The sequence below is a fragment of the Esox lucius genome, chromosome 9 (assembly GCF_011004845.1).
Source record: "Esox lucius isolate fEsoLuc1 chromosome 9, fEsoLuc1.pri, whole genome shotgun sequence".
Lineage (NCBI taxonomy): Eukaryota > Metazoa > Chordata > Actinopteri > Esociformes > Esocidae > Esox > Esox lucius.
The window spans coordinates 18395187-18422126 of record NC_047577.1 but is presented as its reverse complement, the minus strand read 5'-3'; the positions used below and the strand labels follow the sequence as shown (position 1 = coordinate 18422126).

Genomic DNA, 26940 nt, shown 5'->3' with positions numbered 1-26940 from the left:
TGCACAGTTAACGCTAAATTCTGACTCTACCATCTGAATGTCTCAACAGAAATCGAGACTCATCAGACCAGGCAATATTCTTCTAGTCTTCAACTGTCCAATTTTGGTGAGCTCGTGCAAATTGTAGCCTCTTTTTCCTATTTGTAGTGGAGATGAGTGGTACCCGGTGGGGTCTTCTGCTGTTGTAGCCCATCCGCCTCAAGGTTGTGCGTGTTGTGGCTTCACAAATGCTTTGCTGCATACCTCGGTTGTAACGAGTGGTTATTTCAGTTAAAGTTGCTCTTCTATCAGCTTGAATCAGTCGGCCCATTCTCCTCTGACCTCTAGCATCAACAAGGCATTTTCGCCCACAGGACTGCCGCATACTGGATGTTTTTCCCTTTTCACACCATTCTTTGTAAACCCTTGAAATGGTTGCACGTGAAAATCCCAGTAACTGAGCAGATTGTGAAATACTCAGACCTGCCAGTCTGGCGCCAACAACCATGCCACTCTCTAAATTGCTTAAATCACCTTTCTTTCCCATTCTGACATTTGTTTGGAGTTCAGGAGATTGTCTTGACCAGGACCACACCCCTAAATGCATTGAAGCAACTGCCATGTGATTGGTTGATTAGATAATTGCATTAATGAGAAATTGAACAGGTGTTCCTAATAATCCTTTAGGTGAGTGTATATAACAATTACAGTCATGAGGATGGCAAGCTTTAGGCAATAAAGACCCATGTAACATCAAGCAACTTTTTGGAAGTTTTTTTTATTCATTTAATTGATTTTTAAGTGTTTTAAAAAAAAAATCTCCAAAAAATCCTGAGGTATTCACAATATAATGGCATTCTGTTTGAAATATTGTGGAAATGAGACAGGGAAAAAATTAGACAGCAAAAAGCAGAATGGTAAAGTAAAGCTGTTTAGATTGATACAACTGTCAAAACAAACCCATTGAGTCATACAAAAAGCCTTGGAATAGTCATGGGGAAAATGTTCACAATTTCCCCTCCTGCAATCAAGCAAGTCGTGCAATACTGCATTTAGAAACCCTAGGGTACACAAGCAAATTATTTCCTACAAACATTTTCAAATAATTTTCCACCTTGCTAGAGTGCAGGTTAAATACAAGCCAATCATTCACTTTGGAATAGAAAATATTATTTAATAATGTCTAAAACATAGCTGCTAGTCTGTTTCAGGAGGATCATTCATTACTTGTTTTAAAACCAATCGAGGTTTCAAATTTTTTTTTTTAACTAACTTCAATGGGTATTAGCATAGCATTATCCCTAAAACACACCTCCCATGCTGTAAATGTTAAGGTTTATACCATAACTGCTGTTTGGCTTAACTGAGGAGGATTGATTAAATGCACACTTCAGTTACTATACAAACATGAAGACAGACATCCTACAGCTCAGCCAAGGCCAGTACTAGCAGCGCATATCACCATCTACAGTTTCAACCACTCCACTACAATTACAATATGGTTTATGTGGGTCAGTGAGGTTTGATATTTGGCTTTTGTATCAACAGAAATGCAAATGAAAGACAGGCAGACTGTTGCTTTACCATGTGTCTTGTTTGGCTTAAAAGAAAATAAATGAACAAACAACCAAAAAATAAATATCAGTGAAAATACATACACATTGTTGAAATCCGTTTCTTTTTCTGCCAGTCGAAAGGTCAATAAATGATCTAACGGGACATCTGCAAACCCAGAGTTCTCATCGAATTAACACCCAAGTGCAAAAGCCACATATGACAATTTCAGCATTATGTTCTCCAATTGGCTCTGCTTTAAAAGGAACCCAGTCTCTGATGTAGCGCACCATTTAGTGCATTCGTTAGGAAATAGGGCGCCATTTCACAAATAGTCAACATTTGACCATACAGCTTAGTACAGCATTGGAGAACCCTAAGAAAAGTGACGATGGGTTTCTGGGTAGGGATGTAGATACAAATAACAGCAAAAAAAAAAAGAACAATGAATGATAATATTTTGATCATAAAAAGAAATAAAACAATTCTGTTGAGAAGATATCGAAGGACAAACAATTTACAGCGACACAGGGTGAAGAAGCGAAACGGAGCAGTGAAAGTGATTGTTCCGTTTTGCGCGAAAAAGACACACCTTCGACCCCGGTGTCCCGGAGGAACAGAATCTACACGGTCACACTCATTCGCTCGCTAACAACATCCAGAATTGTTTTCTTTAATTTGGTGTAGTCTTTGCCCTGAATATAAATGTACTTTCTTTTATACAAAAAACAAAACATGGAGGATAATAAAGGTAAATAATAAGAGCAGACAAACACACACTGAGCCGCCGCCAATCCCCCCCACCTCCCCCAACCCCTCCACACACACAAACAAAAAGACACACAGCAAATTTAGGTGAAACGAAAGATAAAAAGTCTGCTGATAATCAGCACAAACAAAAGCCCCATTCTTGCCATGAAACCAACTATGTGACAATACAAGTATGAATGTATATTGCAAATAGCAGATTAAACAAGTCTGGAGAACATAAAAAGGCAAAAGTGTGTCTTTTTCTAAGTACACAATTCAACATTTCGCAACAAAAAAAAGATACAGAATATATAATATGTAAAAATTATAAATAAAGAGTTTTATGACCCCCGCGAGCATAATCTAAAAATCAATGGCAGTTACATCTGTGACAATAACATGCAATTGATATACTTACAGCATTGGACTAGCAACTCCCAAACTACAAACCCCATCTAACCCACCCCACCACAAAGACTACAACCCACCCGCCCCTCTCCAAACCCGATACAATCCTTAAATATTTGTCAGCTCTTTCAAAACACACTCTCTGCCCTTTTGCTTTACTTGTTTTCTCTCTGAAGGCATGATTTCAACCATATTGGGAGGGAGAAAGAAAAAACAAAAAAAACATGTCACTATATTTTGTCACTAACTCCAGTTTCATCGGCATTTACTGTATATGTGTATGGACAGGAGTCTTCCTTAAGTACAGCAAGCTGACTGATTTGAATGACTGCATAGTGAAAATGATATTTGGTTTTACTTACAGATGGAGCAATGACACACCCTCCACCCGCACCACCAAGGTACAGCGCAGCAGCCGACACCACAACGTGCATCCAGAATGGCCCCGTACTCACTACGTCACACTACTAAATAGGGTAAAGGGTGGCAGTTTGGACTACTCTTCTAGAGTGCATTTTTAATGGCCCTGGCTGAAAACACTCAAACTACTTTAAACGGCAGCCGGCCAGCATCAATGTGGAAGTATGTGTGGCACTCTGCTGCTGTCCTTGGCAATGGATTAGGATTAGTATTCAAACTTTTTTAGAATTTTACATTTTACAAACACACACTAACACAAGTCACAATTCTTTTTTTGAAAAAAGACAAAAAAATCCACCTCGATCATTCTTACAAAACTCACATTTGTCCCCATAAAATTACAATTGGATCGCTGAGATTAGAATCTGTCCTAGTTTAAATTTAAAAAAAGTATGCATTTCAACATAATTTCCACAGAAATTCTCATTGCCGATACTATCCCAAAAAGTTAAATCGACTACACTGATTGCTTCCCTTTTGTAAAGGCCGGAGTAAAAAATAATACTGAAAATATAAAAATGTAAAATGACATTATAAAATAATGAATTGTTTTAGCCGTTTCAGTAATGGTTAGGCCAAGTGAGGTAAAGGGTGTGTTTGAGAATGCAAAAGGCATTCAATGAATACATCAACTTTTGCTATTCCAATTAAGCCTATTCTAGATGATGCGATGCATCATGGGAGAACACCTAAAAAGCTGATTGCTGTTTTTTGCAAAGTGTTCTAGTAAAGTCTACAGACAAAAGGTAATACATACATTAGTCTCAAAAACTTTAACAGGAATAATTATTTTACAATTTAAGGAACTACAGCAACATTTTGTGTTTTAGTTTTTTCAGTCATTTTTTGATTTGTTTTTTTTATTACAGAGAATTTAATATGGAAGTATTTCGGGGATGAGAATTTAGTGTGAAAATGTTGATAATCTGGCAAAAATATAGTTCACATGAATCATGGAGTTATAACTCAATATTCTACACATACGTTTAAAACAGGTTTCATGAGAATCACCCACCAAATCATATGACGAGTAAGGAGTCTTTAAACTTGAATACACACATACTGAACAATAGTGTGTGTGTGTTTGTAAAAGCATGTTAGCAAAAAGATTAAAAATAACATACAGTTGACAGTGGGAGACTGGGTCTAACAAAGCACTGGACACTGGTGTGAGGACTTAGCAATGATTGAAAAAAATCGAAGGTTTAGAAACTCCACGAGATTTACTCTGTATATACTTGTATTTCCATTTACTGTGCTTTAGCAGGAGGGCAGCCTAGATTGTAGAAATGTTTGCCTGCCATTACTACCAAATTGCTTTTTGCAAGAACAAAATCTAGCAGCCATGGTCTAAACATGGTGAACTGCAGAGGGGCAACTAGAAATTCTGCAGACAGCAACATCACTAGGAAGCAACACTGTTCTCTTTTCCACAATAAGAAAACCATGTTCATTCTACATTATTCCGTTCCAGTCTGCAACATTTCCAAACCTCTGGGCCTTTATGATGATGTACTGCTAAAAATGGGCTGAGTGGGTCCACCAGGCGGAGTGGCTGTGCCCAGGCCAGGTCAGAGTACCAGTCTCCCGTGTTCTACACACACAGACACTGCCAACCCTACAGTGCCCCTCCCGACCCCAAAAACCCCCTACTAGCTAATGAGAGATTCAGAATATATTGTAGTTATAGTAATCAATTAGAGGAACAATAATAATAATAATCATCATTTTTTGTATTCGTTTCCATTGATGCCACCTTTGGTGTGTGATGTCAAGGTTGATCTTACAGGAGGCCCGAGGACCGACAGGTGGACAGACAAACCAGAATGACCCTGGACTAGAATGTCCCCAAGATCAGGGAGCAAAAGGTCAAGGCTCACAGGTCAGGACAGACAGACACTCCTTCACTAATACTAACTATACTTTGCAGCGCAGTAGTGTGATGTGATTGCAGCTAGTGCATAGCACTATTACATTAGTGAAGGTGATGTGTATATCATTTCTGGAGATTTTGCAATGCTAAACCTATTTCTTGTTTTTCTCTCAACTTCTTTCACCGTCATCAGACCTGCTTTTCCGTATTTGGTAATTGTGTAGACGTCGCACTCGTTTCACTTATTTGGTTTCTTTAAAGACAAAAAAAAAAAAAGTATCTGTCCTTTGGGGAAAAATAATCAACAGCAGCATCCAAAGCAAAAATGTAGCAGCAACGTAATAAATACTTTAAAAAAAATAAATGTTTTAACATTACAATAATGAATAGAACAGCAAACATACAAGTCCTAATTCACATCCCTAAAATCCTAATTGTTATATAGGTGTAACACCACTGAAAGCTTTCACAATGTCCAGCTAGCTTTAGCATCTGGTCCATAGGTTGGCCTCCCTTTAACCAACTGCCCAGCATCCACTCACGCATTCCTCACCATCACAAGGTCGTCAATCTCTTACCCTCCTTTGACTTTCTGTCTCACTTCCTTATCTTTCCCTTTCGCCCCATCCTTTCATCTTCCAAATAACTCCCAACACTTTTCTCTTTTCCCTCTCACACAACTTGATCTGACAGTCAACATTTCCCATTCCTTCTTTATTTCTCGGACATACATACCGTTGCTCTCCCTCACTTGTGCCTAGCTGTGATTTGGTTTGGTGTATGTTGGGGGAGTCTAGCCTAATCATAAATATGTTAAGGAGTCTCTGGCACAGGCCATTAGGCTTCATCAATCACAACGAGGATCTACCTGGCTTTGGCCCCGCAGAACGAGTGGCAACAGACAGGAGCAACAGAAGGGCCTTGCTCGTCACCGTCCGCAGTAGACTGCCACCTTTGGTTTGACAAATCTGTGGAGCGTCTAAAAAGGGCACGGCAGAAATGGCGACAGAAGGAAAAAGGACAGAGAGAAAATGGGCGGCGGAGCGCCACAAAGAAAGAGTGGAGAGGGACGATGGCTGAAATGCTCCACAGCATATAGACGTAATTTTGTTCTTTGATATGGGTGAGCTCCCGTGTCTTTTCGGTGCGTTTCAAGACAAAATACCACACACCTCCCCTCGTTATCCTTCCATTTCTGGTAAATAATCCTCCTCCACAATACACCACTGCTTTATACCTCTCATACCTGGGCAATAGTTTTGCCACAGCATGGGTGATGAATGCAGTAAACCAGTAAACTCCTTATCTGTCTCCCTCTTTCTCTTGGACATGAATCACCAGTTACGTCAGTTCCACACAAAACGTACAGCAGTAAAACGTTCTAATACAAAAACAATTGACACCGCTAAGTGGAAGCCTATCTTTTTTTTTTGTGTATTTCCAGAGATTTTCTAATTCACAGCTGCTAGAAAATGTACCGATATTCACTTGTCAATCATTGTTAATGTTTGAAAATGATCACCTAGGTTAAAATCATTGTGAAACGTACACTGTGAAAGTGGTTGGCGTTAGGTCTACACCCTTGATAGTGAGCCTACACCTGTCTAATCTGATTCTCTCACACACACACACACACACACACACACACACACACACACAGGAGTATTTAACCAAGTAATAATACCCCGTTGAATATTGCACAGAACCTGACACTTGTGATCCTAGCCATCCCCCAGTGCATAAAACTGGGCCTCTGGGTTTGCCGTACTAGGCATTCGTCATATTGGCTTAACACTACATTATTTAGTAGAGGTTTTCTCCAGTGTGTAACGACTACTCAGTTGACCAAACCCTTAGCTATGACTAAGGCCTGAGCTGGAGCTGAACAAGAGGATGCAGGTGAAATATGACGAGTGAGGAAGTGGCGTGTCCAACCACATAAATAGAGGAGTTTACAGTATAACTGCTATATTACATGGAAAGTTAGTATGCGATTCAGAGCCAGACTAAGCTACAGTATGTGGCGATCATGGTAACAGTGGGTGTGTTCATGCGACTTCTAACTACAGGGTGCGCCTCTACCCGCCCTCACGTGTCTGCAAGTCCTGACCCAGACTCCATCAACCAATCAGCCAATGAATGCACCTGTCCTGTCCGTCCGTCCGTCCGGCCGGCGTCACAGGCCTCCTGCGTGTCTCAGACTCTCCGGGGTGTCCCGGCTGTGGGACGGGGCGGCGGCAGGGCTCCAGGGGGGCTCCCGGGGACCCGGGCCTGGGGCTACCTGCTGAAGAGCGAGTGGAGCTGGTGCTGGCTGTAACACTGGCTGCTGCGCGGCGACTCGGTGCGCTCCATCACCGCCTGGAACCAGCCCGCCACGTCCACCTCCAACACCTCGTAACGCCGGATGAAACTGTGCTCCTGGTGGAGGGACGAGAGTGAGGGTTCCCTCCAAAGGTATGTATTTTTTGGAGACATTTTAATGCAGATGATTAATTCTTAGTCGTTCTTGCAATATACAATCTTGGTTTAAAATCGCTGGCGAATTTGTGGGTTACTAGTCGGAGAGACTTACAAGCAGCTTGTGGTATTTTGGCCTTTTTCTATGATCCTTTGTGAGGCTGGGGACAGAGAGGCAGTCAGTGACATATTATCAAGAAAGAAGACAAACAGGACAGAGTGACTACCTGCGCTGTGAGTAAAGTCTGGTTTTCAGAGTATTAATACGGCAAAAATAAATTATGATTTCATTAATCAGTGTGTGTGCGCGTGCGTGCAAGGAGCCTGTGAGATGCGAACGGTCTTTCTGGAGGAGGCAAAACTTAATTCGAACCACATTTACGGGACCGGTTAAACATCACAGAAGACAACCTCCATCGACAGTTTCTTGTTTCCTCTTCAAACCTTAGAAGCGTTAAGAAAAGTGAGAGAGACACTAGAGGCGTCGCTGTCTCACCAGTCTTTGACGAAGGACTGGAAGTCCAGAGAGAAGCCCATGCTGAGAGGGAGAAGGGGAGGGTCCTCCTGCAGCACTTTGGTCAGGACCTCAAAGTCCGTCTTACAGTTCTTATAGGGGAACTGTCCAGTTGCCAGCTCAACCTACAGGACCCAAAGACAACTTCCACTCAGGACACCGCGCTGAAGTGAAACTTCCGCTCCGGTCGCATGTTAGTTAAGTCAGGCGACAACGGGGTTACTCGACTCCAGTGAAAATCAGCCGATGTGATTAACCTCGACATCACTGTTAACTGAAAGACTGTGGCCAAATCGAGAAACCTCGAGGTAAAGAGGTATAGCTACATATTAAAGTGACACAGTGCCATGTCTGACAGTAAGGTACCAATGTAGAAGGTGGATTCATTTAATACATCCAGTGGCACTATCAGCAGTATATTTAAGCAGTAAAGGCACAGGGTTGTGGTATATGGCCAATTGCAGGGCATCACTTTGTATTCACTCATTCCGCACTAGTTCTTAGACATGGCAAACTAGCTATAAACAGCTAACCCTGGAGATGTCTTATTGCTATTATAAACCAGTTACCGACAATTAGAACAGCACAAATATTTTGCCCCTACTCGTGGAATACGGACTCATATAGCACGGCTTTAGAGTCGGAACCAGCCGGTTTATAACGGGGTTTACCAGAGAAATGCCCAGGCTCCAGACGTCTGCTCGGATGTCATAATCAGGCTTACTGGGATCTGGAGGGTCTATTCTCTCAGGCTGGGGACAAAGGGACAAAAACAGACACAGGTTAGGGGAGACCGCATTCACTACAACATTTAGAAAGTAGCGCTAAAGGCAGTGTGGTCAGTGTTACACACAGACGGAATAACACTAGTTGAGCATCAAAATGGTTGCCTCTACACAATGGGCGTAATGGCCCCGTTATGTAAATGTATGCACTCGCCATGTCGCTCTGGACCGGCGTCCGCTGAATGACTCAAGCATGAAATATGGTCACGGTTGGGTATCTCACTCAAAAAGGTGTAGGTGTGTCTCGGCACGGTGACTCACAGCCATATAGGCAGCGCATCCAGCACTGCGGGTCTTGGCCTTTGAGTCGACGAGGCGTCCGCTGATGCCGAAGTCACACAGCTTGATCTGACCCTTGTTGTCCAGCAGGATGTTGGAGGGCTTCACGTCCCGATGGATCACGCCGTGCTTCTCCTTCAGGTACAGCAGAGCCTTCACTATCTACAGGTGGACAGACAAGACATGAAGCATTAGCTTGTTCTTCAACCCTAAAAGGTGTGTTTGGTCAAAGAAGCACAGTAAAACAATACAGCATTTTTAAATATATACATCGATCAGCCATAATATTATGACAGCCTGCCTAATATTGTGTAGGTCCCCCTTTTGCAGCTGAAACAGTCCTGACCCATCAAGGCATGGACTCCAATAGACCTCTGAAGGTGTGCTGTGGTATCTGGCACCAAGACATTAGCAGCAGATCCTTTAAGTCCTGTAAGTTGAGAGGTGGGGCCTCCATGGATCGGACCTGTTTGTCCAGTACATCCCACAGATGCTCGATTGGCTTGAGATCTGGACAATTTGTAGGCCAAGTCAACACCTTGAACTCGTTGTTGTTGTGTTCCTCAAACCATCCCTGAACCATTTTTGCTTTGTGGCAGGGTGAATTATCCTGCTGAAAGAGGCCAGTGCCATCAGGAAATACCGTTGCAATGAAAGGGTGCACATGGTCTCCAAAAATGCTTAGGTAGGTGGTACATATCAATCTATCTGAATGGCAGGACCCAAGGTTTCCCAGCAGAACATTGCCCAAAGCATCACACTGCCTCCACCGGCTTGCCTTCTTCCCATAGTGCATCCTGGTGCCTTGTGTTCTCCAGGTAAGCGATGCACGCGCATCCGGCCATCCACGTGATGTTAAAGAAAACATGATTTATCAGACTGGGCCACCTTCCATTGCTCCGTGGTCCAGTTCTGATGCTCACGTGCCCATTGTAAGCGCTTTTGGAAGTGGACAGGGGTCAGCATGGGCACCCTGACTGGTCCGCAGCTACAAAGCCCCATACGCAACAAACTGCAATGCACTGTGTGTTCTGACACCTTTCTATCAGTACCAGCATTTACTTTTTCAGCAATTTGTTGGATCAGACCACACGGGCCAGCCTTCACTCCCCACGTGCATCAATGAGCCTTGGCCACCCATGACCCTGTCGCCGGTTCTCCGCTTTGTCTTCCTTGGACCACTTTTAATAGGTACTGATCACTGCAGACCAGGAACACCCCACAAGGGCTGCAGTTTTGGAGATGCTCTGACCCAGTCATCTAGCATCACAATTTGGCCCTTGTCAAAGTCTCTCAGAGCCTTACACTTGCCCATTTTTCCTGCTTCTAACACAGCAACTTTGAGGACAGAATGTTCACTTGCTGCCTAATATATCCCACCCAAGCACAGGTGCCATGATAACGAGATTATCAGTGTTATTAAATTCACCTGTCAGAAGTCATAATGTTATGGCTGATCGGTGTATATACACGATTATTTGTGCAGGGAATATAAAGTGTGTGCGCGCGTGTCTGTTCATCACGTACCGCCACAGTCATCTTGCCTAAGATGCGTTCAGGGATAGGCCCCTGGATCCTCTTCTTGAGTTTCTCAGCACACGTCCCCATCAGCTCCATGGCAATAAACACATCCGTCTGTACAGAGAAGGAAACATTGGCACTTCAAGTTTACCAATCTTTGAGACACAACCTAAATGCAGTCGTGGTCAAAAGTAATGATACCATTGTGCTTTATTCAAATAATGCACTACTTCTAAAACTGTTGGTATCCCCATATGTAATACTGTGTGTGTGTGTGTGTGTGTGTGTGTGTATATATCTATCTATCTATCTATCTATCTTTGGTTTCTTCAGCTGAGAAACTAAATCAGAATTGAATACATTTTAGCTCATCCCAAAAATAAGTCTTAAAAAGGCACAGAGAATATTATTGGTACCTTCTACAAGTAGTATTTTATTTCAAGCAGGTGATTGATTGTTCTTAATTTTTTTATTAAACTCACCTATGAGTTGCAGTTGCCTGAAATATGAAATGTTCTGCCGGACCGCATAAGCGGAGCCGGTCTAGAACAATGAATGTCTCTTACAGAGTACGTCCGTCCCTGACTGACTGACTGACTAGCTAGTGGTTAGAGACGCGGACTACGGAACAACAATCTTCGACTCCTGTAGCAGTCAACACACATGATGCCTGAGGTTCAGGACAGACAAAAACTTCGCTGGCTATAACTTTATGTAGCTACATAATAGGAAGCCTAAAATAAAACAGTTTTGGTGGATATTTGGATTTGTTCAGGATAGACAGACACATCGCTGGCTACACGATTCTCTTGTCTTTTCACTTGACAAAAAAGTATGTTATAAATATATCGTCACCTATATTGATAGATACTCAATGTAATTCACAAATGGCTAATTAGCTGTTAAAACGGCCAGTGGTAAAAAAGGATTTGTTCAGAATAGACAAAAACTTAGCTGGCTACAACCTTCTGTTTAGGTTTCCGGGAAGCCTAAAATGTAGTGATGGCCAAAAGAGGCTTCATTAGCGTTATTTTAGCAGCAGGATATTATCTTGGCAGCACTCAGATTTTCATTATCACAATATAAGCCATCATTGACATTTAGAAGGCCATATAGTTAATCTAGTATATAAAACATAAAAAATAGTATAGAAACATAAAATGACAGACTAGATTGTAACTAGATAACTATATCACCTTATAATTCAATGATATATTTTATTTTGAAAAAGAAACACAGAGTTAGCGCTGCTAGCATAATATCCTGCTGCTAGAACAACAGCCATCACTAGTTTACTGTTATATTGCAACTATTTCTGGTGGATTTTTTAATTATGTCTTAGCATTTCTTCAGGATAGTCAAACACTTCGCTGGCTACATGATTCTCTCGTCTTTTCACTTGACATAAATGTCAGTTATCGTCACCTATATTGATACAGTAGTTATTGTATCAATGTCATTCACGAATAGCAAATAAGCTGTTAAAACAGCCAGTGGCAAAAGCCATACAGTTAATGGATGCTATTTGTGGTGGAGATAAACTTAGAAAAGTTTAAGTTTAACACAATGCGTAGTGGCATCTGGCGACAAATTACAGACTAATACGCTTTTAAAACGGCTAGTGGCAAAACTCATACAGTTCATAGATACTGTTTGTGGAGGAGGTAAAATTAATAAGAAACGTTACTCAGTTTAACACAATGGTTAATGGTGTCTAACGAAATATACAAACTTGACGTGATGTTAATGCATGACAACATTTTATAATGTCTATATGCTATACTGACACCCAGCAAATGGTCAGCTCTGTGGTGTTGTGGTTAAAGACACAGCCTTTCACGTGGACGACCCAGGTTAGAATCTTGAGAGGGCAGCCATGATCAATACTTTCTGTTGCGGGCCGGCTGAACTAGGCTTGCCTGGTTTCTTGTTTGAATAGATAAAAGGATTCTCCTGTGCACAACAGCCAAGTGTTCTGTGTTGCATTGCTGTAAATGGGAATGTTTCATGTGCTGAACGTTCCGCAGATCTGTGTGTGTGTGTTTATCAGTGTGTCGGTGACTCACGTTGGTGGCAATTCCATGGCTTTACATACAACAGTGAACTGAGCTGTGTGTGTGTGTGTTGGACTCACGTTGGTCACAATGGCCCCATAGCACTGGATGATGTAAGGGCAGTCGTGGCTCTTCAGCACAACGTCCAGGTCCATCAGGATCCTCTTGTTCTCGTCTTTGTTTCCTGTCCGGCGCATTTGCTGGTGACGTAAACACACCCCTCGGGTCAACATTCAAAGTTCAGGGAGGACGGCAACTTTGAGCAATCGGGACAACACAGCCACTTTTGAAGTCAGCCCTTTCCCGTTTGCTCCTGCACTCCCAACCACAGGTCGGTCACGTTAAGGATTGGGCCAAGGACACAGTTCAAGCACGGTCCTACAGTTAAATGGACAGATCTAAATAATAACGCGTTTTCAGTGACCCATTCCGGCGATGCACAGCCTCCGTGCCCGGCCCAAAGGCTGGTCCGTCGCCTCTGCCACATCTAAATCACGGCACAGTACTTATATGAATCACCAGACAGTGGAAAGCAAAACTGCATATGATAAAATGCAAGGACGGCTGACCTATGTGAATAACCGTAATAGCATGCTACATGGGAAATTGCACAGTTATAGTAATCCACCCCTCCAGTGTCAGCTATTTTCCCGGTACAAGGCCATGCTATTTGTGCCTGTAAACATAACTGTTAATACCAACGAGAAGCATTAAAAGCTACCAGTCAGTGCAGCAGTAGTGCCTGGCTTACTAATTAAGCAGTTAAGATAACCCCTATTTAACAGAGTGCTTAACTGCCGGGTGATGATACTGTATAATCACCATCACTGTGTGAGAACAAACAATGGAGGCCGAAGCGCAGAGAGAAACAAGCCAAGAACAAAAATAATAAAGTGCAATTGTGAACTGAAACAAGCAGCCCAGGGCTGCTTACACCAGTCACCCTATAGCGAGAGGCTGCTCTGGAACTACTCTGTCACGGTAGGAAAAACCAATGCTATGGCCTGACTCTAATTAGTAGCACTAGAACATCCATACAGTATTTGCATAACAAAAGAGGCCTTTGGGTTAAAGTGAAACCAGGTAGGACAATCCAAAAATCTGAGTGTACGGGATTACACCCTTCAGGCGAAAGTGAAGTGACTCCCGTTCATACAGTGTAAAGCACTTCCACACAAGGTGTGCTGTTTGAATCCAATCCACTATGTTATTGTCCCAATGTGTTGAAGCGGGCAGTGGACGACTCTCACTTTGACGGCGATGACGTGGCCCGTCTTCTTAAAGCGCACTTTGAAAACCTGCCCGCATGTGCCGCTGCCGATCTCCCCCTCGCTGATCAGGTCGCTGACCTCCGCTGGGTACCGCTGAGAGAGGAAGAGTGAAGGTCACAAGTCAAACGCCAAAAACATACGGCACGCGTATAGCGCAATGCACTACAGTCCTCATAATGCTCTGTGAAACATATCTGGTTATATATATATATATATGGGGGTCCTGTGTGTCTGACCTGGCCGTCAATCTTCAGGTAACCTGTCTGTTTCATGATCTCCTGCAGCTTCTGGTCTATCTCCGCACTGAGGAAACACAGAAGAGGCACACTCAAAGGTTAGGTGCGTCATTTGGCGCATGCGTGTGTGCGTGTGCGCACGTGCTGGTATACGCAGGATGAACATACTTCTCAAGGCTCTTCACTAGACCATACTGTGGAGTAGGCAGGTTGAGCATGTGTCGCGGGCGGCTGGGGTAGGAGTGGTGCTGCGGCGAGCTCTCAGAGGACGAGGAGCGACTCCCACCTCCGTCGTTAGCGAGGGGGAGCTGGAGAGCTGAGGGGGAGGACAGGAGTGTTAGAAAGAAAAAGGTAAACAGAAACATACGTAGAGTAACCATGGTATCAGTCCGATTCAGGTTGAGCAAATGTCTTGGTCAGAAATAGACTGGCACTGCCCGGCTCTACCAAGCTAGTGTGAGCAAAATCAACAGTGCTGCCTGGAGAAAGTTTACCAAGCTACTGTTACCATATCAAATGACAGTCCATAGTCAAAGTCTACCAAGCTAGTATTACCATAATCAGTTAATATGTATAGTGAAATCTTACAAGCTAGTGTTAATGTGACTACTGAAATTTTACAACGCTAGTGTGAATGTGACTACTGAAAGTCTACAAACATTTAAAAAGAAAATTGGATTATAGACAGAAGTTAAAATAAAATACAAATGATGATTGAATGCGTTTGTCTTCACTGGCAGAAATGTTGATATGTACATTGTTATATTTCTGCTTTATATTTTTCTTAATTCTTACTATGTAGATGTCGTGTGCCATGTCACAAGAATTTCATTGTGCAAGATGACGTTGCGTAATTCAGTGCATTTGATAAAATAATCTTTGAACTTGAACCCAGTCACTACCAGACCAACCAAACGCACAGACAATCTGGTGGAGCAACCTGGCAAAATTACCCTTGATAAGCCAGTTGGATTGCTGAGGTGTCTCGATAACGCACTGACATGGAGCAGAACATGCCAATAACGGCTTCAAAAAAAAAACATGTTTATTGTGACAAAATAACGTTGCTAGAGTAGCAATCTAGCTATTTCAAGGAAAACTGCATTAAGTGTTGTAAAGCATCTAGCCCATTTGGCCAAAACTAGTAATGAATGCATTACAAGTAATGTTCACTGTTCACCGTCTGTTTTGGTTTGCTAGTTCGGTGGTATAATTCTTTAAGAAAGATTTCGCAATTAATCCCTTTTTGGACCAGATTTCTAGGCAGCAAAATGTGAAGACTATAAGAAAGTAAAACTAGGGAGTGGAAGCCAGATGGTTCTGGTACACTAAGATCCCATCAACTCCCTTTGACCGACGAGCTATTCAAAATATACTGAGTGTTACAGGCCTGCTTGTTTATAAAATCAGCACCCTTTGATTTCATGGTCTAAGCTATTCCCTCTCAGTTGGTACATGTTTTGAGTGTGTTGCAAATGGTGCCCTAGTACACTACAGTTGATCAGAGTCCTAGTCAAATACAGTGCACTATAAAGGGAATAGGGTACCACTTGAGACCCCTTGTTTCTATAGAGACTACAAATGGAGAGAATGAAAGCAGTCCATGCTCGATTTGACCTTGACAGTCAGATCATGCCTGTGGAAAGAGTCCAGTCTTCAACAGAGTGGAGACCGTGTGAGAATGTTTACAGACCACCACACTAACAAGACATTCCTCTGGAAGCAAGGCGACCCTGCCCACATGTTAGCAAGCCACAGGTAAACCATATAAACACAACTTGAGGTTGCTTTTATCAATCCAGTTTTCTATTTTTCCTATTTATTTTCACACCAAAGGGGGGGAAAAAAGTGTTATTGTTTGAAAAGGAGACAAGACTTCTCAGGCAGATAGAGAAGGCAAGAAGGCAGAGCACGGAGCAGTAGAGACCAGCCACTAGTGTTAGCCGTGGCCGTCATGCAAACACATTCAGACCACCCGGGTCAATCAGCAGCTAGCAGCACTATCCGGAATGGACACTGCTGCTGAACATCGGAGCTGTCAATTACCTTTGACCTCTGTAAAACACCCAGAAGCTCGGACAGGACTCAGACTCCAAACCCCCCCCCCCCCCCCCCCCCCGCCCAATTCGAAACCTTTAAGTGGGGGCCCCTTGGGTTTGTGTGAGGTTTTCAAATTTTCTTTAAAGGTTGTTTTAGCGCTAGGCAGCAGTTTCATATCCGAGGTTCACTTGTGGCCAGGACCCTGCTCGCTGGAGAGAATTTGTTAGTGAGGGTGAGCTGTGGATTCAGGCGATCCTTGGTCTGGCTCAAACCAGACCGTCTTCCATACAGCTGGATCAAGACAGACAGGCAGTCACTTCCGAGTCCACTGACAATCACAGCTCCACCGCAAGGGGGATGCCAGGAGACCAGGAGAGAATGCTTAGTTAGCGCACAGAAGACATCATCTGACCCGGAGAGTGGGCATGGGAGGACCAGACGGGCGGACAGACGCACAACAGAGACGTAGTCGTCAGACAGCCGGAGCTGCAGGGAAAAGAGAATGCCAGCTCCGGCACAGACAGAGGCCCGGTCTGGAGGGGGGACATGACAGAGACGGACTGAAGGGCAAGTCTCACGATGGGAAAAGAGGAAGAGAAGGTCAGTCGGACTCGGCCACAGCAGCGCTCCTGCAGACCAGCCGGCGGCGGGATGCTGGATTAAACTGTGGTGTAATAAAAACGTGCCGTGCAGGAAGCCACATGCACTGAATCTCCACATCCAGCAAAACCAGGGGGTTAATAATATCCTCACACTCACGCACAGACCCAGGCATACACACTCCCTGCCCTGCCACTGACACTCACACATGGAGGAGGGATGGGAAAATGGAGGGAGAACGAGATTAGAGGGGAGGTGAGAGTGACGACTAATCGCAAGGCAAACTAGGGATATAGTGCAAACCCTTCTTGGCTTTCCCACTTCGTCAGAATAGCTCGGGGATAATTTAAGCTGTGTGCTAACTACTGTTGCGCCAGATAACTCTGATGATCGCATTTGCACTACAAAAGCATGCAACGCAATCTCCTCCCACAAATTCATTTCCAAAAATGTTTTACTGCAATTAGGTCTACACACTCGAAGGGTAATTTAATAGGGCTGGTAATCCAGTCACTCAGGTTTGATTAAAACATTTTAAGAATGTTTACGTAGTTCATTACTTCGGTATGTTCTAAGGCACAAACTGTTCCCTTGCTGTTGAATGTGAGGATTGACATGGCAATGGGACAGAGAAGAGCCAGGGGAGGGATGAGGATGGTAGTGTGAGAATGGGGGGGGGGGTGTGAGGGGAGCAGTGGCAGAGAGAGAGAGCGATGGATTGAATGATACCTGCACGCTGGGAAGGGGCTGGAGCAGGACTGAGCTGGATCACGATGACTGGACAGGGAAGAGAAAATACACACACGCACACATTACTGCACTGTTCACTGCCACGTGTACACACACACACACACACACACACACACACACACAGGAAGGTTGGATCAGAGCACCAGTTGATATGTAGGGTGTGCAAAAATAAAATACTAAATGATGAGCTCATAAAAAAAAGATATCTTACGCACCATCACACCTTTTACATGCCTCTATTATTATTTGTTTTATTCTGGTTACAATATCAAACATGACTGGGTTGATCCCAATGGGGAAGAATTAAGCCATAAAAAAAGTCTATGTATACTAATCCATAAAAAGTAGACATGCCAAGTGCAAAATACTTTGATCTAAAAGTCCACAAATTGACCTCATTGCGACCACGTCACTATCATCATATAAGCTTGGGCTGAGGACCAAAATCCCAACATTACACGTAATACAGGAAGACGAAGTTGACCCGGGAGCCGACCTTCGTAGGCTGTAGCTGATCCTAAATCTGCACTGTTATTATGTGCAATTCCACATGATGTTGCTTCAGTGGCTGTGCTGGCAAAGTTACTAGCTAGCTAGATTAAGATATAACATAGCTGGCTAGGAACGTTCTACATTTTCAACATTTTGACCAACACATTATCTCGAGGTTAAACGACCTTAACATCCTAAATAAAGAAATAGCTTGCTAGTTGTATCATGCCTAGAATAGGAGGACTGCATTTTGCAAAACAGCTTGTTATATTGAACTAGGTCGCATAAAAATGTTATCACCGATATGTTTTTAACTTTGTGTTTTAGCTAGTTAGCAAAATAAAAACATGATTGCAAGTGAGAGTAAACTAACATTATCTGGCAAGCTTGTGCACCTAACTAATTAACTATCTAACGACAGCTAGCTTAACAAGCTATGCTATACTAACAACATAGACACTCGGTCAAAATTCTATTTGAAGAGTCGCTACATATATGCCATGTCTGCCATATGAAAACGTATTCGAATAGATATGCATATATCAAATACTTAGACACTAAGCTCACTGTTTCGCGAGAAATAAACAAAAACAAATTGCCTGACATACTGTAATGATGATGCGGCCTGCTAGAACTAGCTAGCAGTTGTTAGAACAGAACACAAACAGTTCAGGACGGGTCTTCAAACGGGGTTGTTTCGGTTACAACGTCCCCTCGTTTACATAGTTACAGGTGTATCTTTACGGGAAATTCATTTACACGCGTGACACCTCTGGACAGGGCAACGTGCCGAGTTTAAGTGTTTGTTTATTCGTGTAGCATGTTAGCTAGCTAACATCAGGAGCATATTGCATACGACTAGTACACCCCCTCCCCTCCCTCCTCTCCTTTTGCTCTTTCCCGTCCTTTCTCCGTTACCGATTCACTGTTACTCTCCTACGGACACTCACTTGGCCTCGGACGTGAACGTTGTGGACTCATGTCGATATTGAGATCAATTCTTCTACGAGCTTCTTTATTTTCCTGCTTTAGTTTCTCCTCGATTCGGGAAAGTCTCTGTTCCAGCGACGACATCTTGAAAAATTGAGCACCATCGAGCGCAACCAGCAAGCTCTAAACTCCCTCTCTGGTGGACTATGGAGGCACGGTGGACTCACAAATCGCAGTGCAGCAGTGACAATATACTACTGTATATATATTTTATCCCAATGTATGTATCTATCATTTTCACAGAAAATGGTATTGCATATTGTAAAACCTTGTCACGCTTTTAGGCGGCAGACACATTTTAAACTAAAAGTTTGCATATCAATTGATCATGCATAAAGTTACATGACAGTTACCTTTCCAATTCCGAACCCATTTTTCCGACTATGTACACATCACATATCAAAAATGGACCTCTCCAAAGCATCTAACATTTAATTTTGAGTGATTTATTTAACGATTTCTAGTGTCACGAGTAGTTTTTGGGTTATTTACATTAATTAAAAATATATAAGTTTTGTTGTGTTGATTTTATTACGAACATAAAAGGGCAATACATTTTCAAGCATGAGGCAGCTGACTGAAGCCATTGCTAGTGGTGGGAAGTTCGACTCTTAATTGATCGGAGTAAAAATCGTTAAAAAAAACCGTTAGAGCGAGTACGTTCAGACCACGCCAGAAATTCAAACGAACGATGAAACAACGTTAACGACTGAGTGAGTTAAGCTGTGGCTCGGTTGTATGGTCTATGAATACATGTTTACCTTAAGCTGTGGCTCGGTTGTATGGTCTATGAATACATGTTTACCTTAAGCTGTGGCTCGGTTGTATGGTCTATGGAGACATGTTTACCACATCGTCCCAGAATCAGGACATGGGATTAATTATTGCTTCCAATTAAGACCTAAACGTGTCTTTTTCTTCTCCGCATGCTCCCTACTAATTTGTCTATTTTTCTCTGCGTACGTGAGGCCAAGTTGTTAATCGATACATTAGGTTAAGCTGGAATAACAATTTATTTTGGCGGATCTTACACTACTAAGGAGTATTTTTTTTGTGACTCGTTCACCTGTAGGCTTCCGTTATTTCGAACCGAAATCAGTGGATTTCTACATGATCGCTTGTTTCTTACCCAGCCCTCTGGATTGGTGCTACTATTGTTTACGTGTGCATAAAAAAACAGATGATGCTGCAGCAAACATTAAGCTGACAACGATAACTGATTAGGACTCCTGGTACAATAATGAATGTATAGTTCGTGATTGCCATGATACAGATTTATTGAATCAGAACCGTGCTTGTCCACCCGAGTCTCTCGATTTTATCGTATTGTTCATTAGAACCGATTCGAAGGGCTGGCCGCACTATATAACTGTCAGGATTCATACGCGGTCCTCCAGCGCAGCGCTGCGTCCAACAGCTGTTTGTTTTACATACGCAGAGAAAAATAGATCAAAACAGTCAGCAATTTCAAAACCTGTTTGGATAATTTGGTGTAGTCAATTAATTATGATTTACTTACGTGCTGTCAATGTGTTATTACAGGGCTGCCCAGCCTTTCTTGGATATCTACAGTCCTGTGTTTCTCTTCAACCACAGTTGTGAAAAAAACTGATTTACCTTTCCATCCAGCTAATTCATAGAATCTGATTTGCTTGATTAGGGTTGTAGAGAAAACCTCCAGTATGGAAGTTCACCAGGGACAGTGCTGGGCAGCTCTGATCTGTGACCTACCACCAAGTGCGTGAAAGTTTATTCCAAGTTAAAGTTCAAAACATTTGTTTTGGAACAGTGTGAGCTGCAAGCCCAGTTATGGATGATGGAGGAATTCCATACTGAAGTGACATAATTAGCACAGTTTAACAGGATTTTGAGCTCAAGTATTTACTGACCCAATGGCCCAGCAGACTACTTGCCAGCCCTAGATTACAGAACATGGCAGTATTTTCATATTTCAAAGCCAAACCACGGCACGATGCGGAAGTCGTCTGACCCCTTTATAACTTATAATTACTTATTATTAATTAAGAAAATAATAATCTACACACCACACCCTGTATTCAATATTCAAAACATTATTAGAAATGAGAGCCAATTTATTAGAAAACCATAACTGAAGTTGTGTGTGCAAGTATTCAGACCCTTTATTTAGTACTTTGTAGAAGCAACTTAGGTCTTTTGAAGTCATCTTGGGTCTTTCTTTACTGTCTTTGTGCACCTGGATTTGGGCAGTTTCTCCCATTCTTCCTTCTAGATCCTCTCAAACACTGTCAGAGTGGAAGGGGAGCGTCAGTGAACTGTGATCTTCAGGTCAACCCACAGATGTTCAACATCCAAAGACCTGTCCTGATGCCACATGGCTGTGTGCTTTGTTGATGTTTATTTTTCATTACACACGAGCAACAGTGTTATTGGCAATAAAATGCTTGGTTTCCAGAAAATTCCTCAACAGTGCAGGCAAAAATAATACAATAGAATAAAATAATATATAAGAAATGTAAAAAAAGAAATAAAATAGATAAGTGGTAATAGTAATGATTCATGTTAACTACAGCCGATCTTGAAAAACTATCTAATCTAAAAGCAGCTCTGGTTGCTGAGTACCGCACTGTATTGTTTAATTAAATGTTCCCAGAACATTTAAAAGAACGCAGCTTGGACCATGTGAAACAAAATATATTGGTCTGTTGATGAAAGACATAAAAAGCAAACACATCAAATCACACAGAAGTTTTCCCAAGAGAATTTCTTTATAAATAACTATTGTATTTTCAGATCGCTTTGTATAGTCGTACACAAGATAAAATTCAACATGATTCACAACACACCCTCATACACAGATAGAAAAAGAGAGATACAATTTGTTTTTAACTTTGTCAGATTTATTGTAGGTGTAGGATGATTGCGCTTTTAATGCCGCGAAAACATGCTAGTCAGAACTCCGAAACGTTCATATTGCCAATTGATTAATGGCAACCATATTAACTAAAAACCTGTCCCTAAGCAGGAAATGTCAGTTTCCAAGTTCCAACTAGCACACAAACACAACATTTGCTCTCATCTAAGGTTCGTCTTTCTATCTCCTCCATATTGGATGAAGTTAGAAGGGCTGATTTATCCCTGCGGAGCCTGGTTTCAAATTCTTTGCTGGATGTTTCCGTTTCATGCCACGGATTACATGAGTGTGTTGTGCATTACATTCTCTCCGTATTTGTGTACATGTGTCTATGTGTGTGTGTGCTGTATTAATATGTAGGTGTATGGAACAACACATGCATCCTGTGTGTGCGTGTTTGTGTACAAATATGGTCTAATGGCACAGGTGTAGACGGCCACACAACGTTATATAAAATTCACAGACTTGACCAATTGAAAGGCAACAGGATAAAATGCTAGAACGTTCTCTGTTGCTTTTTTCCCCGACAACTTCATCATAATAAAAACACAACCAACAGTACAGTCAACTTCACATATTTTGCCATAATAACAACAAAAATCCCAGAACACAAAAAGAAAAAAAAAAGTTTAAAATGACCACAACAGACCATCACTAGTGATCCCGAATTAATCCGAAAAGAAATGCAATGTTTCTCACAGGCAGTGGTTCGTTACCCCTTTCCTTGACAAACACAAAACGAGCATTCGGTATCCTGACAGTTAATTGCTCACAACGATGCGGAGTACATACAGATGATTCTACATCCCGTTCATTCAACCATTTTGATAGGCAACTGCAGGTACTTCTTTTTCTCTTCACCCTTATTGCATACCAATAACCACGACTGGTCACTAAGGGCCACACAAAAACAAAATGAATTGCATTTCCATGGAGCCCAGTAGAAATGTAAGGCATCGTTTCCAACCCGCCACACCCTCTCCCAAATATTATTTGTTTTCTCACAGTAGGAAGGAGCCGGGGTTGAGGTCCAATAACTTTCAGTTCAGAAAATTAAATACAGAGATCGTCCTCTATCACCAGGGCAGACTACGACAGCCAGATAAAGGAAGATGGAAGCAAACTTAAAGGGTTGACAGTGTAGTGGAAGGTAGGAACACGTGTTAAGACATGTTCTTGTAAGGAAACAGCCAATAAGCTGCACTACAAACACAAAGTACACAGTCCCCAAGCCGTCGCCACATTTCCACGGGGGAATCCCCCCCGAAACCGGACGCCGTTCTGCATGGCATCGTACTTGACGGTCCGATTCGCAAAAACTGCCCTCGGCCCCACGATTTAGCTTGAGGGGATGAGTGAAACTTTGCCCACTCCAAGGGTTGATATAATCCACAGTTCCAGGGAAACTGTAGTCACGTGTTTAACGCCATTGGCCGCAAAGTGTCAAATTGAATCAACACGACATTTTTGTTTCAGACTCCTTGAACTCGTTGGTCAGACTCCTTGTGAGGTGAGTAGTTATTGAACTCAGGTCATCACTCACTCTTGTTTGGGCAAGTGCGACAGCAGTCGGATGTGACAATGTGAAATGTCATTCAAAGCCTGAGAGTGTAGGGTTTAGGGGCCATCTACTTTGCTTTTGGAGTCCAGTCCTGGAGTGTTCTAAAGAGGGAGGAGAGGGTGTCTCCCATCAACCACTTGTCTGCTTGACTCCTGACAGTTGTGTGAGATGCAGCTGCAGTGTACAAAAAAAGACAGCCGCAAAGTGTGTTATAGCAACACACATTGATAGGGTCTTGGCCTGAGTCTGCATTCATCTTCCAAAGTTCACAACGCCTCCGCACACAGACAGAACTAGGCTACACTACAGACTTGACCCTTCTCAGTCTCTCACATCAATTCACAATGTGGTGGATGCAGGAGACCACCCTTGCCGACAGCCGTGACCTCCAATGACCCTCTGGCTACGGCACCGCAGAGGTCACAACCTCTGACCCCTAGCAGAGGTCGGAGACGTAGTCGAAGTCTCGGAAGCTGTCCTGGTCCTTGCGAGAGAGCGTGCGGGGCTCGCGAGGTGGTGTCAGGGCCGGCGGCTCGGTGGTGAATTCCTCGTCGAAGTTGCTGACATCCTCCCGGCCCTTGATGGAGGGAACGAAGGGTGGGGGAAGCTTCCTCTGGAGCAGCGCCTCCCAGTCCAAACCCTGGAGGAGAGAAGGATGGAGAGAACAGTAGAGGGATTTGGTAAAGATTTGGGCTTTTCCTAGAACAGCAAACACAGGGGGGATGATTAATGGGCTGGATTGAAACCCATGCCTAGTTCAGTCAGAGTTGAACAGTGTCAGAGTTGAACAGTGTCAGAGTTGAACAGTGTCAGAGTTGAACAGTGTCAGAGTTGAACAGTGTCAGAGTTGAACAGGGTCAGAGTTAAACGTGACGTGCGATGTCAGAGATTTGTGACTCACCCTGAAGAACGGCTGTTTCTTCACCTCCTCAGCGTCTTTCTCACCAGAGCCCAGTCTTCTCTCAGGGTTCCTCCTCAACAGCTGTTCATGACAGACACACACACACACCCGCATTACCGCATTACCACCACATCACATGCAGACTTACCAAGTATCCGATCATCATTAAAACAATTTGGTAGAAATTGAAACAAAAGGTGTTTTAAAACAACAAAAGTTTCAATCCGAAAGTTCAATCCGAAAGTTTCCCCCCAATAAAGGAGTATTGCTACACAAATACTATACAAATTCAAATCTCTACACAATTTAGAATCACTACACACATCTGCAAGCAGCCGCACAAGCATTGCACCAGGGATGTGAGTGCGCGTGTCAGTTACCCTTCTCATGATTCCGATGGCCTCCGTGGAGAGGAATCGTGGGTAGCGGACCTCGTCGTTGACGATGCTGTCGAACACCTCCTCCTCGTCATCACCGGGGAAGGGAGACTAACAGACACACACGGGGCGAAAGTTGACCGGCTGAGGCGTGACTGAAGACGTATCTGACCTCACCACATGGACACAATCCAGTCGGCTCAGAGCACAAAACACCGTGTGTAACCTTCCTTCAAGACGTCCGGGAAGGCACACCGCGGTTTGGTATACTGCCAGTTCACCACACACCCCCGAGATGCCATATTGCGATTGAAAGGTTATGTCATACCCGTGGTTCAGCCAATCAGCATTCAGAATTCCAACCCCTCGGTGTATAATCTGCTTAAACCTTTGGTCCCGGTAGAGAGTGCTGTATTAGCTATCCTGAGGAGGATGTCTCACCTCTCCCACCAGCATCTCATAGATGAGGACGCCGAGGCCCCACCAGTCTACTGCCCTGGTGTAGGAGGTGTCGGTCAGCACCTCAGGGGCCAGGAACTCCGGAGTACCACAGAAGGTGCTGGTCCTGTCCCCATAGCCCATCCCTGGAGGACAGAGAGAACTGGGTCATCACACACACTCTCACATGGACAGAGAGAGGCAGGCAAGACAGAGAGAGGCAGGCAGACAGAGGCAGACAGACAGGACAACAGGCAGACAGTCACACTCCTAAAGGGTGACGTGTTAGAGTAGTGTTTAGACAACACGCACCTTCTTTACATAGTCCAAAGTCTGCAATCTTTACATATCCGTCTGTATCCAGAAGCAGGTTGTCTAGTTTAAGGTCTCTGGAACAAATCAAGGCATTTTGAAATGTTACAGACAGAGAAGAAGGCTTGCAACGCCAGGGTCGCGGGTTCGATTCCCACAGGAGTAAAAAGTAGATGAATTAAAGAAACGTATGCACCAGTTTATTCTGAGTTGCTCTAAATGACTAGAATGTAAATGCAACCATCGTCATGACAACCCCCCCAGACTGGGGTGTAAAGAGTTCACTCACCGGTAGACAATCTTATGGTCGTGGAGAAACTGCAGACCCAGAACCACACAGGCCGAGTAGAACCTGCAGACAGACAGGACGTGTAAGACACTGTTTCCAAACCAAAAGGACAGACGGACAACACACACACCCAGGCGAATAGACCCCCTGAATGTACGCACACGGCGCGAGGTTCCGTGAAGACGTCGGAGTGAATGTGCATCATGAGGTCACCGCCGGCCGTGTATTCCATGACGAAGCACACGTGCTCCGGGGTCTGGAAACAGGCAAACAGGTTGACCAGGAAAGGGTGGTGGGAGACGTTGACCGTCTCAAAGATCCGCTTCTCGCACATCAGACTGCCGGAAGGACACACACACACACACACAGACACACACACACACACAGACAGGTGAAAATCAGACCTGTCTTTTCAGCCTTTCGCTTAAAGCCCTGTAGCGTGACCCAAAAAAACTTGCTGACAAGTGGAGCGAACACACGTTCTCTCACCTTTTGAACGGGCCGAAATAAACACATACCTCTCCACCTCGTCCCTGGCCACGATGTCTCCCTTCTTCAGGGCTTTGATGGCGTATATGGTTCCTGTTTTCTTATACTCAGACAACAGCACCTAGGAGAAAGGATCGGGGGAGCGCTACACTTTAGACTGCGTTGGCAGATTTGTTGGGATTGTAACATAACAGCGGGGGGAAGTTAGAAAGCTGTACCTTCCCAAAGTGTCCCCTGCCCAGAACGGCGATCAGCCTGAAGTCCTGGAGGCACAGAGGCTTCTTGTTTTTACTGTGGGGAGACACGACCACCACGATAAATAGCATCGATAGTGTTCAGTATACAGGAGTTGGTCCGGTGAAGTGTATTTGTGGCCATCAATATAACGTGTGTGTGTGTGTGTGTAATGAGTTTGGGCACACCTGCTCAGAGGGGGGGTTTGGGCGGGGCGGTCAGGGGTGAGGTCTGGGGGAGAGAAGGGCTCGATAACAGGCAACCGCTCCTGGGAAAGGTAGAGCAGACGGGGAGGAGAGGATAGAGAGACAAAGGGAAGAAGCGATGGCCAAAAAAGAAGCAAGTGAAAGAAAGAGAGAGAAATGAAGGTTGTTGGGATGGTCCGTTAATTTCTCCTCTCTGCAATTCCAATAGTATTTTCATTGTTACAGACAGACCTCTCTCCTTTCTATAACCAGATTCTTTGGTCTATG

The 26940-nt window shown here is 43.6% G+C and overlaps 2 protein-coding genes across 6 annotated transcripts in view; both read right to left on the bottom strand.

Annotated features, from left to right (window-relative positions):
* Nucleotides 1–1991: 1991 nt before the first annotated feature.
* map2k7 (mitogen-activated protein kinase kinase 7) lies at nucleotides 1992–19396 on the bottom strand. 2 transcript variants are annotated; one of them, XM_010889243.4, is made up of 12 exons: nucleotides 18934–19396; nucleotides 17471–17518; nucleotides 14270–14417; nucleotides 14102–14168; nucleotides 13845–13958; nucleotides 12675–12794; nucleotides 10547–10654; nucleotides 9002–9181; nucleotides 8627–8707; nucleotides 7938–8080; nucleotides 7557–7602; nucleotides 1992–7402 (listed from the first exon to the last, which is right to left on the bottom strand). In XM_010889243.4, exons 1-12 carry the CDS (start codon nucleotides 19055–19057, stop codon nucleotides 7262–7264), a joined length of 1320 nt encoding a protein of 439 aa, XP_010887545.1. In that variant the 5' UTR covers nucleotides 19058–19396; the 3' UTR covers nucleotides 1992–7261. The 2 variants fall into 2 exon arrangements, with proteins under 2 accessions (XP_010887545.1, XP_010887546.1); XM_010889244.4 differs by lacking the exon at nucleotides 17471–17518 and having other exon boundaries at nucleotides 18934–19390.
* A 3691-nt stretch (nucleotides 19397–23087) lies between these two features.
* The window catches only part of pkn1a (protein kinase N1a), a 42785-nt gene continuing 38932 nt past the window's right edge, over nucleotides 23088–26940 (bottom strand). For 3 of the 4 annotated variants that reach the window (XM_010889242.5, XM_020049822.2, XM_010889241.5), the window contains exons 14-23: nucleotides 26656–26735; nucleotides 26452–26524; nucleotides 26263–26354; nucleotides 25906–26082; nucleotides 25745–25807; nucleotides 25456–25532; nucleotides 25147–25289; nucleotides 24709–24816; nucleotides 24329–24409; nucleotides 23864–24067 (exon numbers count right to left, since the gene is read on the bottom strand). In XM_010889242.5, the coding sequence (XP_010887544.1) occupies nucleotides 23864–24067; nucleotides 24329–24409; nucleotides 24709–24816; nucleotides 25147–25289; nucleotides 25456–25532; nucleotides 25745–25807; nucleotides 25906–26082; nucleotides 26263–26354; nucleotides 26452–26524; nucleotides 26656–26735 (1098 nt within the window). Of the gene's footprint in view, nucleotides 24068–24328; nucleotides 24410–24708; nucleotides 24817–25146; nucleotides 25290–25455; nucleotides 25533–25744; nucleotides 25808–25905; nucleotides 26083–26262; nucleotides 26355–26451; nucleotides 26525–26655; nucleotides 26736–26940 lie in introns of all 4 variants that reach the window. The other variant, XM_020049821.3, reaches the window with a different exon arrangement.